The sequence below is a fragment of the Pagrus major genome, chromosome 17, assembly GCF_040436345.1.
Source record: "Pagrus major chromosome 17, Pma_NU_1.0".
Classification (NCBI taxonomy): Eukaryota; Metazoa; Chordata; class Actinopteri; order Spariformes; family Sparidae; genus Pagrus; species Pagrus major.
Genome location: NC_133231.1, coordinates 27,458,003 through 27,473,645, shown reverse-complemented (window position 1 = coordinate 27,473,645; position 15,643 = coordinate 27,458,003). Strand labels below are relative to the sequence as shown.

Here is a 15,643-nt window from a genome sequence, read left to right as displayed (position 1 = left end):
GATGATACTCGTGATAATTTATTGAAGTTGCCATGCACAATACAGTGATCAACTCCAACACCCGGGAGGTATTCCTGCAGCTCACCCCCCCTTGCCTCCGGTTTGCATCCCCCCGCCCCCTCATGAATATTGATAACCCTCCCTGCTGTGCTTAATGGTAACGCTGTGAAAAATGATGCTGGGTGTGTCGCTCACACATAATCCCCCGGGGGCATGGCACAAAACTAATATGCAGCTTTCACAGACATGAAGATGATCCCATCAGCGAGCAGAGAATTAGAGGTCAGAACCTACAATAAAGAGAAGCTCATTTCTTGGTGGGACTTGATGCTGATGGAGATACATATTCATGTCAAGGCTCTACGCCAGCGAGCAAGTGATGCAGTGACCAGCTGTGTGTGTTTTCTGAAAAGACCGTTGTATGATGTCATCAGGGAGTGACAGAGTTGTTTTTGGGCATCATGGGGGCATTACATCACACCAGGAAAATTCAGGGACCAAAGACAGCTATTTGTTCCAACGTCCAGCCATAAATTACAGCTGCTCTGAAAGAGGGATGACATTTAAGGCAGTCAGCTGATGCTCTAATGAAGAGATGAACCACACGCTAACAATACCAAAACCCCTCCCACAAACAATAATTGTCCCATCAAAGCTACAGTGTAAAAAGGGCTGTAGTAAATATAAAGAGTTTGGAGGGTTGTTTCCATATTTTTTAGTCCTCCCTCACCGATAATAGAGAGCAGAATTGTAAGTAAGGCCCCAGGAAGAACGCTATACTTTGAAGCCAATTTGACACAGTGGTCAAACCGTGTAATTACAACATTACGTTTTCCTTACATTGTGGATGACATTTTTTGAGCATTACAATCCCTACAAAGTGACTCGTTAATCGGAATTTGATCAATTCTGTCTATTTGATTCGATTACATTTGGACAGTCGAGAAGAGCCGTCATTCAAGTTAGCTGAGGGCTAAACGGGAAGTTAGCCTCTGGCGACAGAAGTCTCTAGTGCACACAATACGGAAACAATGTGGAAGGTTGAACCTTTCTGACACTGTATCCAAATCTCTCTTCTACATTAGGGGTTTGTTGGCTCTAACTTACCCTGCGAACATCAGCATGTCAGCTAACTAGGTTACTACATTAATATTTAGGATATCTTACATTTTTACTTGATATATAATACAAGGACTCGCTAGTTCTGCATTGCAATACAAGAGCAATGACCTCTATTAAGTACGAGACCAAGTGACCCTGGAGACATAAAAAAGTCATTCATGGACGGTGTTTTCAACCAGCTCATGGAGCTAGTGTTGGCTTAATTAACTAGCTAGCTACATCTGGTAATATCTACCAGTGACAGGTTTGTAAAGTGCAATACACTACAGGAGCTATTCCATGATTTAAGTTATCTACTTCCACCTCAGCTACTGGTTTCCCAGAATGACTTGTCACAACCTGAAAGAAGAGGAGGATGAACCTGTTCCTCAAAATGCACCACAGGCTGCGGCTGCATTGCATTAAATCTATTTGAGCTGCCTCAGGATCAGAAATCGGTATCTCTGCCTGTTCTGTGATGGATTATTCTGCTGAGAGTACAATAGCAGCTTTAAAAAAAAATCATTCTTTGAATCTGGATAGATTGACATCAAAACCTTTCACTGCTACACTACTATTATACTCCAGGCAGCAGAACATTGCTCTGCTATCACTCCATTGTAGCTGCAATGAAAGTATCTGTTTGACCGCCTGTGATAAAAAAGATAAACACATCAAACAGCACAGTGGTCCAGAACTGCAAGGTACATCACCAGTAGTTATTTTAACAATGTCAAAGTGTGTTTGTTTGGATTTCTGCTGGAAATGTTGGCGTCAGTGGATCAACATTACAAGGAAGGAACAGTAACAGTCACAGGCAATAACAAATTCAGCAAAAACAACTCCTGTGATACAGCAGCGATGCAGATGCACAGACAGTGATAGGCAGGGAAAAATAAACTGAGACGCAGAGAGTATTTTTATGACATATCGACTGTGGGAGAGCTGGAATGTGAGATAAAGAAGCAGCTTTGCTACCAATCATCTACAGACAGGTGTCACATCTTAACCACTTCTAGATCAAACTTTCTGATTCAACTGCAACTGTTCTCAATATCTGTTATCAGTCATTTAATAGGAGTGTCACGATTATGATTCTAAATCGAAAATTGATTGAATTTAATGATTGAAATTGATAGCTGGCAGACAGGCATCATTTCTGATGTATTTGTGCCCTTCTCTGATTGTCGGCTAATACATTTTGAATGTTGATTAATCATTAATCATTAACATCCCAATTTAAGACTGTTGCTGGGACGTCACTTTGGGCTCTTGTGACGGGCTGATGTTTTACCATTTTCTGACATTTTATAGACTAAAAATGTAATAAAGAAAATAATCTGCGTAATAATCGACAGTAATTGTTAACTGCGGCAGTCAGTGTAAAGCTTTTCCACAAAGGATGAATGAGAAAAAAATAAAGGGGCAGGCATATGAGCACACAGGAGAATTTTGTAGGTATTACACTACAGTTTTGGTTCAGAAATGTCAGCTCAGAAAAAAGAGAGACTTGTTTATCAAACTTGAAACACCTTCTGTGAGTCAACAATCTGAGTCACCATATTTGCTATCTACAGAGCGGCACAACACTTTTATATGACAACAGTATTATTCTGAATCTTTATGGCATTGGAAATGCAGTAACACCAATCAGCCTGTCATGTTTCTCTCATAGCGGATCTAATCAGAGTTTTATTGCCAGTAAGATTATTGCAATGTTTGTGCAACTCGCAGGCAGCAAAACACTATTCCTTTCAGATGTGGCTTCATTTGCAACAATAGATGTAAAAGCACAGGCTGCCTGTACAATATACTTGAAGTGTATGACAGTGAGAATAATTGCCATGTCAAATCCTCTTGGGCTTCAGCATGTTCCTGTTCGTTTGATGCATGACAAGTGCCAAGGTGACAAGAAGAGCTGTCACAATGCCGAGAGTGAGATGAAGCTCGGAGACGAATTTAAATACTTGTTTGCGTTTTCCAAGTAGTGACATTGCACTAAAACGTATCACAATCTTGTTCACAGTGTAAGGAAATAGATTTTTAAACAACTTAAGCGTTCATATTACAGACTCTTCAGAGTCGCAGGAAGCCGGGAAACATTAGAAAGTGTGTGATTTATCAACGCAGACAGGGTTATTGTATCAACAGATCGTGATATGAAACGCAGCTGAGGGTTAACACAGTAACCTCAGATGAATTCTAGAAGGCGTGGGAGTTTTATTAGACTTATCAAATGGGCACCTCCTGCCACAGATGTTTCACTAGATTAGATCCTCCACACTTCCAGGGCGTTAAAATGGCAAATTCCGGTTCTCAGCTCTGATCCATATTAGAGACACGAAGCAGAGCTCTCCATTTTGCAGAGAGAAACGCAGCATGAGGCCTTCCACATCCCTGAAGGCGATACTGAAGAGATTGTAGGTGAAACAAAGGAGACTGCAGATTTTAACTACACGATGAGGACGGCAAATTCTCTCCGACCGGGACAAAGTGGTGAGGGAGTCTGAGAGGCTCCTCAGCCAAGAAACAGATGAGATGACATACATCAACTGGCCTCCAGCGCTGCGTTTGTTGAATGTGCCCAAGTGAATCTCTTTAACACAACTCTCTGTCTGCCTCCTGAAGGGGGCCAACAGTCTGTGACTCCATTTGTCGCGGGCGGGGGTGCGGGGGGTAGGGGTTGGTGAAAATGAATAACCTTTCAGGCTAACCTGGCCGTGAGCGAGGAGCGTGTGGCATACAAATGACGACTCTGGCTGCGCCCTGCGCGCTTGTTCATGCGCGGATGTAAATGATCGTTTGCATGAGAAATTTGATGTTTGATGCATCTGAACCCTCTCCTCGTCATTGTTAGCAGAGGGCTAATCTATTTGGGTGCATCACAGAAAAGACATTATTAGATTTTGGTATCACTTGGAGTGTACAGAAAGGGAACACACACACGCAGAAAAGGATTATCTTGAAGAAGCTTAATTGTTTCCCAGGCAACTACTTCCCCGCTAAGACGGTGACTGTGAAATTTCCGCTAGCGATTATTTTACTTTCAAATGACTTACTCGTGTCCTCAAGCTAAATCCTTCATGTGAGCCAACCTAGTTTTTTTGGGGGGGGAGGTGGGAGGGGGGGTTGAAATAGATTAGAGTCCTCGAGGAAAACAACATCTCTTTTAGCCTCCAGTGCAATAACAAAACTGGGCTGTGAGCTGGAATGAAAAGGTTAGCCCAATGTTTATCGTTAATGATGGCGGGGTTCTGATGAGACCCAGCAGGGGTGATTAATTCATGCAATAAACAAGCCCGTCTAGGGTGTAGTAATTCCAAATCGCCAGATGAGTCATACAAAGCCGTTTTCCTTAATCATTTTAAGCAGATGCCTTTATACGAATATGGTCAATCTGAAATGATCAGGAAACATCAGCTTCTCCCACAAGTGTCCTAAATCTCAAGCGGACCGGCCTCCATTTTCCTTTCTTAATTTGCAGTGGAGCGCTGATTCAGAGAGTAATTATTGTGCTGTAATAAACAGAGCCGTAATCAGTGTCACTTTGTGTTATTTAAGTTAATAAAAGCTGGCTCCCGCGATACATCCCAAAGGCACGTCTTTTGTCATGTCAAGAGAGACTGATGCACATGTGGTCTGCCACTCGCTCGCGACCATATCTCTTCCTCAAAGGGCTGAGTGCCGCGGCAGTAGCACACAATAACCATTGTCTGTGGTAAATCCCCAGCAGAGCGAGGGGGGGAACCACATGAGAATCGAAACAGGTTTTAAAGTCACACTGCTGCTTGTTTTCCACCATTTCATTGAAACCATAATACTGTGATCAAAAAGGCTGCGTTTTCAACAGAGGTTGCGGCGTGCATTATGCGGCAACAACAGCGCCAGAGCGGGCTCCAGTCACTCTAATTCACCTGAGATTAGCATCTCAAACAAAAAACACAAACAACAGCATTATGGGAGCGGAGACAAAAGGGAGAGCACCGCAGCGTGGCCTTTCCTTTTTAAACAGACAAGAAGCCTTGAAAGCAGCACGTTTCTGCCGTCTACGCTCATTACAGCCCGAGCATCTGTACATACCGGCTCATGATTCATTAGAGAAATGCTTTGACAAGAGAACATTCATCTTACCTGCAGTTTGGAGGTGGGTCTAGTGTTATTTCTGCGAGCTCTTTCTGAATCCTGGAAGACAAAGATTTTAGTGTTAAAATCAAAGCTGGGAGGGAAAAATCTCCAGAGTAGGAAAAGACAATTTCTGCAGCACATGAAGTCAGTTTTGAGCTCAAGATGAGGTAAATTTAGCTTTTAACTCCACCTTCCACCATGTGGACCTACAGCTGTTAACAACACAGTGTTCAACACTGACACAGCTGCTGAGAACATCACATTTATTCCTGGTTGTTAATGGTGTCATGACTTCATTTGCTATCCATATGACGAACATAAATTAAGAAAATTAAAAAAGGCAAAACTCTTATTCCAAGCTTCTTAAATGTGAATGTTGTTTAGTTTGTTTACTCCTCTATAACAGCAAACTGAATATCTTTGGGTGGTGGAAAAAACAAGACATTTGTGGATGTAATCTTGGGCTTTGATCAACATTTGTCACCATTTCACAACTAATCAATTCTTCGATAAAATAATCTACAGATTAATGAACAATAAAGGTAATTGTTAATTGCAGCCTTTGCTTAAATATCCAATTCAAGCACCTATGTTAGAGATGCACGATATAGATACTGGGAAATTTTATTATCGGCTACTAAGCTGTATTGGTAGAATTTTTTGGCAATAAATACAAACGATCATACGAAGCCAGATTCCTTTCATGGACTTGAGTAGCTCAGCATGCACACACACTGATAAGGTAGGCGGTTGTATGCACCTTTAAAGTTGGTTTGTGATCCACCAATACACAAAGAAGAAAAGCAGAAAGGGTTCATAGGAGGGAAAATCTATGAGTGTAAACACAACAAATCGTTTTACAGCTACAGAATATAAAATCCTCCATCTTTGCTCATTATATCTGAGCCTCTCTTACACTCAGGAGTGCAGAAACTACAGGCTGTGGACTTCTTTTTAAACACAAAATGGGAAATAATCTGCCAGGAGAAGCAGGTAATTATCAGTTTGTGGTGTTAAAAAAATCCATATCACGCATCCCTAGTTTATGTTTTGTTATCCGTCTCATCGTAGTCATTCGTCTGCGCTGCACAGACTAAATTAAAAGGAACATCAAGCATGAGGATGAACACGACTGCTTTGAGCCCTTCAGATAACCGTGCAAAATGATGATTCAGACTGTGAAGGGCAACCGAGTGCAAATGCTGCAGCTAAACTCACGTTAATATAAACACAGTACTTCAGACAACAGTGCAGCCTCTCCACATTACAGCCCCCTTGTTGTGCTCCAGACCCTCAAAGAGTTTTTAAGTGAGGCGCAGACACACAAAAGGGAGACGATCATAACATCAGTCACTGTTATAAAAAGACTCAGCGGCCTCAGCCAACCCTTCGCTCATGCGGTTGCATAATTCTGTCATCGCCTGTCTTTTTTTGGGAATAAGTGCTAAGACTGGTGGAGGTAAGTGTTGGTGGTGGTGTTGGCGGTGGAGGAGAGAAGAGGGTGCTTTGGAGCACGAGGCCGATCTACTCAGACAAACAGGCTGGAATGGGAATATCTCTTTCAAATGACAGCAATGACACTGGAGTGCCGAGCTGTGTGAGTAACCACCTTTCTGCGGGTTCAGCGCCTCACTGAATAGCGTGGATGTTTGAAATGACAATGCCTGTGGGACTGCAGTCTTTTTATATAACTTCACACCCCTGGGGGCACAAGGGGAGAGGCCTTTAGTTCGACAAACAACCCCTGTGTAAATGTCTCTCCAGAGCCACACTCTGGCTTTCCTCGTCTCTTCTTACCTCTTGGCACTAGTTGAAAGTTTAGCAGCAGTTTTACTCGAGATCTTGGTCTCCTTCTTTTTAGGCTGTGCTTGCTCTCGCTCCTGCTCAGGTGGTACCGTTTCCCTTTGTTCGATATCCGAGCTTCCCCCGCTGGTGCTGGGGCTGTCGTCCGGTCTCTGCACTTCGCTGGACATCGTGGGCCCTGGTGAAATAACACGGACGGCGAGTGGTGTGAGCGTGGCAGGGCAAAGCTTCCCCACTCTGGGGGCCAATAAAGACGATATAACGTTAAACTGCTCTGCTCTGCTAAATGGGTAGATTTGGGGGGGGGGGGGGGGGGGGAGCCACAGTAAGATGAGTTTAATTTAATCAAGGTACAGCTGGACGTGGATGAGGAGGGGTGTGCAGAGCGAGAGCTGGTGAAAAGACATTTGTCAAAGCCTTACAGTGCTGTGTTACAGATGTACAGGGCCCTTGTTAAAAATAATATAAATAAGTCATTCACCTAATGATCTACAAGGGGGTCACACATTACAGGCTAACTGTTTATATGTAAAGCTTTACTGGCCTACATTCATAAAGCAGCCCTCTGTCTCCTTTCCTCAAACCAATACTTGATAAGTGTACGCTTTTGGGTCAAAGATGTGACCTAATAGATGGATAATAGCTCCTGCGGGCTGATTAAATCAGAAAGTCACACGCATCTCATCAAGAGGCGGAATACGAGGCGAACATCGGGGAGGACGGGCATTGTTTTAACCTTAATTCAAGCCCCATTTTACAGACGACAAAGACACGGTTAAAATACGTACATGTACTTTAAATGCAGAATATAAAAAAGTGCGGACGTGCGGAAGCTGTCTGATAGACCGGGGAGTTAATCGAGGCGATGAGGGGACAGCTCGCCTTTCCCGGGGGGGCGTTTCACGGTGATGATGGGGGGCATCGACGGCTAACATGTACCCGGTTCAACGGCCGTTGGAGAGGACAGGGTCGATGCGGAGACATTATATCCCCCAAAAAATACCAAGAGACAAGTTAAAATGTCTGTGTGTTATCAGGCGGCACTTAGCGGCTCGGTAGGTCAACATTTTGTGGGGATGAAGAGCACAATAGGGGGGGAAAAGCGACCGTAAACATGACGGGGAGCTAGCTAGCGTTAGGCCGGGGGGGGGGGGGGGAGGAGGCGGAAAGTAGGGTGCGTTAGGTTCCCGCTGAGGGGTATTTTAAAGAAGGAGAGAAAAACAACAACACAAGAACAAGCAGAACAGGCCTCGGTGGGGTTTTTTTAAACTCAATGAATGTACGCATAGAAGAAGGCGTTTCTGTCGGACTCGCTCCGAAACAGCCGACGGCGAACGGCGGCGGGGCTGATGGAGGACGGTCAACGGCAGGGCCAGGCGGCGCGGCGGGAGGCGGCGCGGCGGGAGGCGGCGGGAGGGGGGAGAAATGTGCGGATCCTCGCCGTTTCTGGAGTGTCCACATTGTGCGTTGAAGAGCAGTGACCCTGCCTCGGCACAAAGGGAGGCTCGTCCCACACATCCACCACCTCCCCCCCTCCTCCTCCTCCTCCACCTCCTCTTTCCCTCCTCCTCCTCCTCCTCCTGCTTCTTCTTCTTCTTCTTCTTCTTCTTCTTCACTGGAAAACGACACTTTTCACGGGACATTTACTCACTTTTCGCGCATCTACGAGCGGCGGCTGAGGGCGTGCGTCGACATTACCTGGCGGCTGGCCGTCGATGCTGCAATTCCGCGTCGTAATCCCAAAGGTACCGAAAAAAAGTATATCCTCTCACGGCCGTCTGCTCGCTCCCGTGTCCTAGCTCTTTAACTGGAGGTAGCGGCGGCGGAGCAGCGATCACAGGCAGCCCCGGACCGCCTCCATGCGCGCCCCCGAGCTGCGCGCACCGCTCGTGCACGTGGGCTGCATAGCCTGCCGCGGAGGCCATGCTGTATAGACTAATGAATTAATTAAAATCCTGAACAATGAAGAGGACGGAGCTGCGGCTGATACGTGTACATTGACATCGTGTGTAAGATGTCTTTATCGCTCTCTTCTGTGTGTGTGTGTGTGTGTGTGTGTGTGTGTGCAGGGCTGCAGCTAGAAAGAATAGGGGCCCACGTGCAGGAAATGTTGGCCCCCCCCCCCTGCATTTTCCCCTCCTCCCTGTTAAGGTAAGGAACCAGATGCTTCCTTACACAGAAACATCAGCATGAGAAGTCCTCCTTTGGCTGAGTCCAATGCCTGGCTCTGCTCGGTTTGTCTCGGCGCGGCAGGGATTTGCATTTCCACCACAGCTGGGCCACCTGCTTGAAGGCGTGTCTAAAAACCATGCCGTTTTTCCACCGGCACTTTTGGCCGCGCCGAGTGAAACCGAGCCGTGCTGATTTCCTTTTTACCCGCTCCGGAGTAGGGCCAAGCCGGGCCCATCCCGCCTCCAAGCGGGTCGCGGCGACAAGTCACGACTGTGTCTGTGAAGGAAGCCTGAGAGATAGACGTTTCTAAAAGTCAGTGTGTTCAGCTCTCAGTACTTTTGCAGCTTCTAACTGAATCTCTTTAGTTTCTCTCATCCTGTTTGTACTTTGAAACATCTGTTGTGTTTTACTGTTTCATCGTGTTCACTTTCAGCTGTTTCAGGAGTTGTGTTTAGTGACTGCTGGTGAAAACACAATGTGTAATGCTGCTTCATAATAAAAGCTTTTAAATGACTTTGACCCAAAAATGACGCGCTTGTCCCGATCCCTGCAGTACTATCGAAGAATCACCGCTTACAAAGTGTCTCCGCTAATTCAGTTACAAACACATTTCATTTCCTATAACTTCTTCACAATAAAAGCCCGTTATTTAGTCATTTAAAAGCCTTTTTTTTTTTGGCCTTTATTGACAGGACAGCTTGAGAGAGGCCGCTGCAGTGAAGACAAAGCCTCTATACATGGGTTGCACGCTCTACCAACTGAGCTACTGGGGCGCCCTAAAAGCTTTTATTATGATACAGCATTACAGGAAACGTTTTCACCAGCAGTCACTAAACATGACTCCCGAAACAGCTGAAAGCGAACACGGTTCACATACTGTGATGTGTTCACTGTCATCATGTCAAGACAGCAAGACTATATGAGCTGTTGATAGGCCTAAAGACCATAATATTAACATGCATTTTGATTAACTCTACAGCCAATACCTCTACGTATTTCTGTGTCAGGATATGGTTGAGCAATTTCAGAAAGTAATTATTTTACACATTATTACTTTTTGGTTTTTCATTGGAATAATGGGAAAGATGCAATGTGAATCAGTCCAGTAATGTCTGCACTCGAAGCGGAAGGCCTTTGTGGATGGGATGAAATGTTGGTTTGGACAGACATCAGCATTCACAGACTTCCCATAAAGTCACCAAGTCTGTGAGAGTGGTGAAGTCCGGACATTTTAATGGAGCCAAACTGTTTGCAAAAGGGCAGCCACTTCCATAAAATTCTTGGCAGGTAATTTGATGAACTATCACCGTCACAAATGCTGGCTTTTCTCAATGTCGTCACACCTAAACCACACACTTAGCTGCCTATAGTTCCCCACAGGACACTGATTCATCCTAACCACTGTGGTTTAACACAAGCGCATATCTTAATGCCTGGCAAGATTGATTCTTGTGTGATTTCGTGATCTTGCATGGTCTTTTGATCTTAAAACACATAGAGTCCCTGAAGCACAGGACTTTCTCCGATATTTTGGCAAATTATTAACGCAATCGCAGCCAAGCCCCCAGAAAAAGCTCTGAAGCCGATTAGACATAGTGGCCAAACTGTGTAATTACAGCGCCGCATGATACAAACTGATACATTTTGAAAGTAGCAGCTTTAAAATGGTGGATACATTTTTTTCACTCGTTTCACTAGCAGCCACAAGATTAAATAATTTTTTCCCCTTTTAAGTCAGCGGGCGGCTAAACCGGAAGTTAGCTGCTCGGACGGTGGCGGGGTTCTCTAGTGTGCGCGCTCTATGGACCACACAGTGAGAAAGCTGTGCAGAAGTTCTGAGTAATTTTATAACCAGGAAGAACCAGAACTTTCTTGGCTTCATGCACCACCTAGCAGGTTTCATAGGAATTAATGGGGCTCCACCTCTGAGGCTGTATCCAGGTTTCCCTTAATGATCCCAGCCCTTTAGCTGCACAGAATTGGATGATACTGCCAATCCAACATGGAGGAAAGCCTGGTCTTTGTTGTATCTGGACATCCCTGTCTTAAGGACCCACCAGCAGACAGATATCATGACCAAAATCTTATCGAAACTTATTTTGCTCAGCTTGGTTCTTGTGATTTTAATGAAATGGTCCAGTGATGATGAGTCTCAAGTGTGTTTGTGGCCATGAGGAGCCACAGATAATGTTACATTATCATCACATTCAAAGTGCAAGCATTAACATCACAGTGTTGTTCTGCTCATGCATAGAGGCTTGAAATTCATCATCAAACCTCTTTGTTCGACAGCCCAGCTCATTAACATTGTGTAACCATGGTTTAATTTACCCTATCAGCTGTTACTTAAAATGTAAGATAGCCAATCAGAATGAGGTATTGCCATGACAGCAGTTGTGAGTGATGTCACCGACTGAAATCTGCACCCAGGGGCTCAGTTCAAATGTCCCTTGTTACGCACTCACAGACTTTGACGCACGCTCCCACTGAGTCTGGCCCAGGGCTGTTTGAGTGCTCTGGTTAACGTTTTGAGCTCTTTACGCACTCTTTCCATTAAGTCTACAGACTTTGCTCAGGGGAATAACCCACAATGCATTGCATTGTGACGCTAAAACAGCGATGACAGTGTAATTCTGCCCCGTAAAAAAGGAGCTGGCAAGAAGACTTTTTCCTGGTACGTATAAACACACGTCACTCAGCTTATGATGGCATGGTGGTGACTCTGAATGATGTCTGTTTCCTTCAGCAGTGCTGTTTTGCTCATAAACAGGGAATAAAAACATTAATTACGGTACATATAGTGTGAAATTTCAGCCTCACAATCTACTGTTCATAAAAATGCATCTGTTCAGGTTACATGATTTCACAAAGTGTCCCATTCCTGTCCTCCTCCCTCCTGCACTCGGGCACTGCTGCGCCCACATCATGTAGGATAGTTGGTATGGATGGAAAAGATGTGAAATTCAAGTCACTGGACAACTCAAGGTGGTTGTAAAATTGCAGCGTTTGAGGGCCAGAGGTGCTGTGCATTGACAAGAGAACACTACATCCATTACATTTGGTTTGAACGACGGACCTTGGCTGATGTGAGGTGTTCATGTTTGTGGTTTTCAGACACATCTGTGTTATTAAGTAGTACCAACTGGGTGAAATCGGAAACTGGTAATTACAGTAACTTCATGTCATGAACACTGCAATACAATGATGACACAGGTGAAATCAATTATAGTCTGTGGGGGGTTTAGTTCTTAGGGCCCAGAGGGGGGCATTGGTATGTGCACAGAGCCCTAAATGTGCTTTCAGGCTGAACATGAGGTGAAAATCTGAAATGCATTGAGCGTGCATGCAGACAAACAATAACAGATTAGTTTTACATGGTGCAAATTTGAGTAAAGACTTCGTGATTTTATATAAACACAGAAGGTTTGGAGGAAAACAACTGGATCTTAAGTCAAAATTGTGTTAGCTCAACTGTCAGTCACATTATTCAACGAAGAAGACCACGATGCTGCTCAGAACAGCTTTAGCTGGTGGATTGTGTACTCAGATTACTTGGTTAAATGATGTAATGATTGTGACTAAAATAGTATGAAAGCAGGTTAGGGAATTAAGTCCTGTTTTATGACACATCAAGGACCATGTCGGAAACAAGTGTTCTCACTTTTACATGTTGTCGCCAGGATTAATCGTCTTGAGATATGTCCATAAAAATCAATCAAATTGAAATCACTCACTCACTCACTCACTCACTCACTCACTCACTCACTCACTCACTCACTCACTCACTCAATCAATGGTCAATCTGGTTGCAAGAATAAAATCTTGGCATTGCATGTTTCTGCAAACCACAGTTTGCATGTTGTGCGTTTCATAGGTATCATAACATTTCTATAATACGTGTCACATCACAGTCACATATGAGCTAATGAGGAGGACAGGGGTTATTGTGGTTTCGACATTTTTAAACGCTAAACCGCTGGATATTTTTAACGATACAATACATTTTCCAGTTGTGTCAGTGGCAACAAAACCAGATATTTTGGGCGATACAACCATGACAATTTGCAGCTGTGTTTGTGGCGACAGAACCAGGTGCCCAAAACATGATCTTTTTCCAAACCCAAACCAAGTAGTTTTTGTGCCTAGATCTAACCAGACCATAACCACAGTGTTGACAGAACATAAAATTGAAAAATGGACATGAAGAAACTTACAGTTTTAACATATCCGTGGTTTATTGGAAACACCGTTGCCAACATTTCTTCTGACGCTTTGATTGTTTGAAGTCGGAGTCTGTCCTGTCCATGCACACACATACACATGTAGTTGTTAGCTAAAGGAAATGTGGACAGATTGGTATGAAAAAGTGTGTTAAATGTGAGCGAGGGCTGCACCAAAGCTGCTTGCATGAATGGGCACATTGTGCATGCTGAAAATTACTGTGACAACCGCACAGCAGAGTCACATACAAGGTTTGCAGCAACTCGAATTTGCAAATGACAGTACCAGTGTTGCCTCAAAAAGAAGAACTGAAACTCCACTGAGGTGTTTTTTTTTAAATTTGGCACGAGAAGCCCCAAAACAACAAGGCCTTCCAGGAGGCATCGTTCACATTTAACTTTACAGCTCAGACCAGTCTGTACAAATGTTAATGATACACTATGAAGTCTGGCAGGGGATGACATTTATCTTGTTGACGGAGCGATATGTGATATTTTCACTGCACTCTGTTACTCCATGTCATCCATCAATAACTGCAGCATTAAAACAAAAATAATTGTTTTGATGTTACAAATAGGAAAAGGACCCACGGCTGCACACCAGGCAGAACAATAGTATCGACCAACAAGAAGCCGGGGAGCTGAACGTCCACAAACCAAGAAAGAGCTCTGTGATTTTCTTACTGGAGTGGAAAAGTCAATGCATGAATTAAATTCTTTGTTCAACGATTCTCTCAGTTCAAACAGCTCCGTGCTGCCACAGCACTTTCATGGAATATTTAAAGTGTAATCTTACTCGCTGTGAAACTGTGCAAACGCTCCCATCCATTCAGCCAAGCAGCACCCACAAAGCTCTGAAACATGTATCCTATCTTCAACACCATATTTCCCATCTTTGACAAGGCAGATCGTGTTGCAGTGGTTTCAGGTCAAATGGTTGAGTAAAAACAGAGACCAGGAATGAATCCAGTTTGCAGTCATTACTCTTGCCATTAGCTGACTTTTAACAGGACTGAACCAGCTGTCAGCAAAAATCTGTGTGTCATCAAATCTCAGCACAAACACACCTCCACACACCAATTACCTAGACACATCTCTTATTTAAAACAACCCGCCTTCATAGTGGTAACTGCCTGTTAAAGCCACATATGGCCACATATAAATCTGCATCGGGGCTGTAACTGTGTTTTACTCAACTCAGGACAAAACCTCCACCAGGTTTTATTCCATTTTAATTATAAATTATGTAATAAACTTGCCTTTCTCTACACAGGAGGTGCTGTATTTTTTGTGAAGACTGTTTTGTAGATTCTAATCAATCCCATTTTGAACCCAGGTAATACGTATAAATTCAAAATACATGTCAGACCTATTGAAAAGGTGGTCTGTGGGCTGAATGCGGGCCTTTAACGAGCTGATTCGGGGAGTAATACTGCATATATGAAAAAAGTAGTATGAAGCCTTTTGTGGCTCGACATTTAATCTGATACATTTCCTCCAGTGATGTCACTCAGTAGCCACGTTGCATTGTGGGTAATGTAGGTCCACTGGTCTAACATTGAAATCCCGTATAACACTGTTGGACTCATTTTGGAAAGATAAAAAACAAATAATCAAAATCAATACAGCAAAAACCAGAGATACATATGTTTCTATTCCACACTTTCTTCTTCCTTTTCAAAACCTGGTGCCTACATTACCCACAATGCAATTTAGCAATATTTTGGCACTTTGTTAGTGGATGGTTGTGATCTTAGTAGGAAAAAGTCACTTGAAGCAGGATTTTTAACTGAAACCACAATCTTTGGTTTATTTACAAGAACATTGCACATCAATAAACATTATCATGAATGTGTAAATGAGCTACCGGACCCTAAAACAGACTTCTGTTTAAACCAGAATGACAATAAACACTTCCACATTTGCTCCACTTCTGTGTATCTACCGTCTTCATTTATTTATCTGATCTACTAACCTGTATTTGTTCTCTAACGCTGTTTACTTGTAGTGTTATTTATCTGCGATTGCTCAGTTCTGCTGCTGAAATGACCCAGATTCCCCACAGGGGTCGTGAACATTTCATCTGATCTAACGCACAACATTTGTTTCAGCTTACATTCCCGCTGACCTGATTTACATGTAATTGTTTCATGTCACATGTGAGAAGTCCTCAGTGGAGGGTCTGCAAGCGGTGCCTTTACCGGCACTTGATAGCCCTCATT

The 15,643-nt window shown here is 43.8% G+C and overlaps 1 protein-coding gene across 1 annotated transcript in view; it reads right to left on the bottom strand.

Annotated features, from left to right (window-relative positions):
- Nucleotides 1-8,838, bottom strand: part of LOC141011861 (ubiquitin-conjugating enzyme E2 E2) — a 28,994-nt gene extending 20,156 nt beyond the window's left edge. Inside the window, exons 1-3 of the mRNA XM_073485187.1 lie at nucleotides 8,728-8,838; nucleotides 7,024-7,207; nucleotides 5,233-5,283 (exon numbers count right to left, since the gene is read on the bottom strand). Coding sequence (XP_073341288.1) covers nucleotides 5,233-5,283; nucleotides 7,024-7,199 — 227 coding nt within the window. The 5' untranslated portion in view covers nucleotides 7,200-7,207; nucleotides 8,728-8,838. The remainder of the gene's footprint in view (nucleotides 1-5,232; nucleotides 5,284-7,023; nucleotides 7,208-8,727) is intronic.
- Between the last annotated feature and the right edge of the window lie 6,805 nt (nucleotides 8,839-15,643).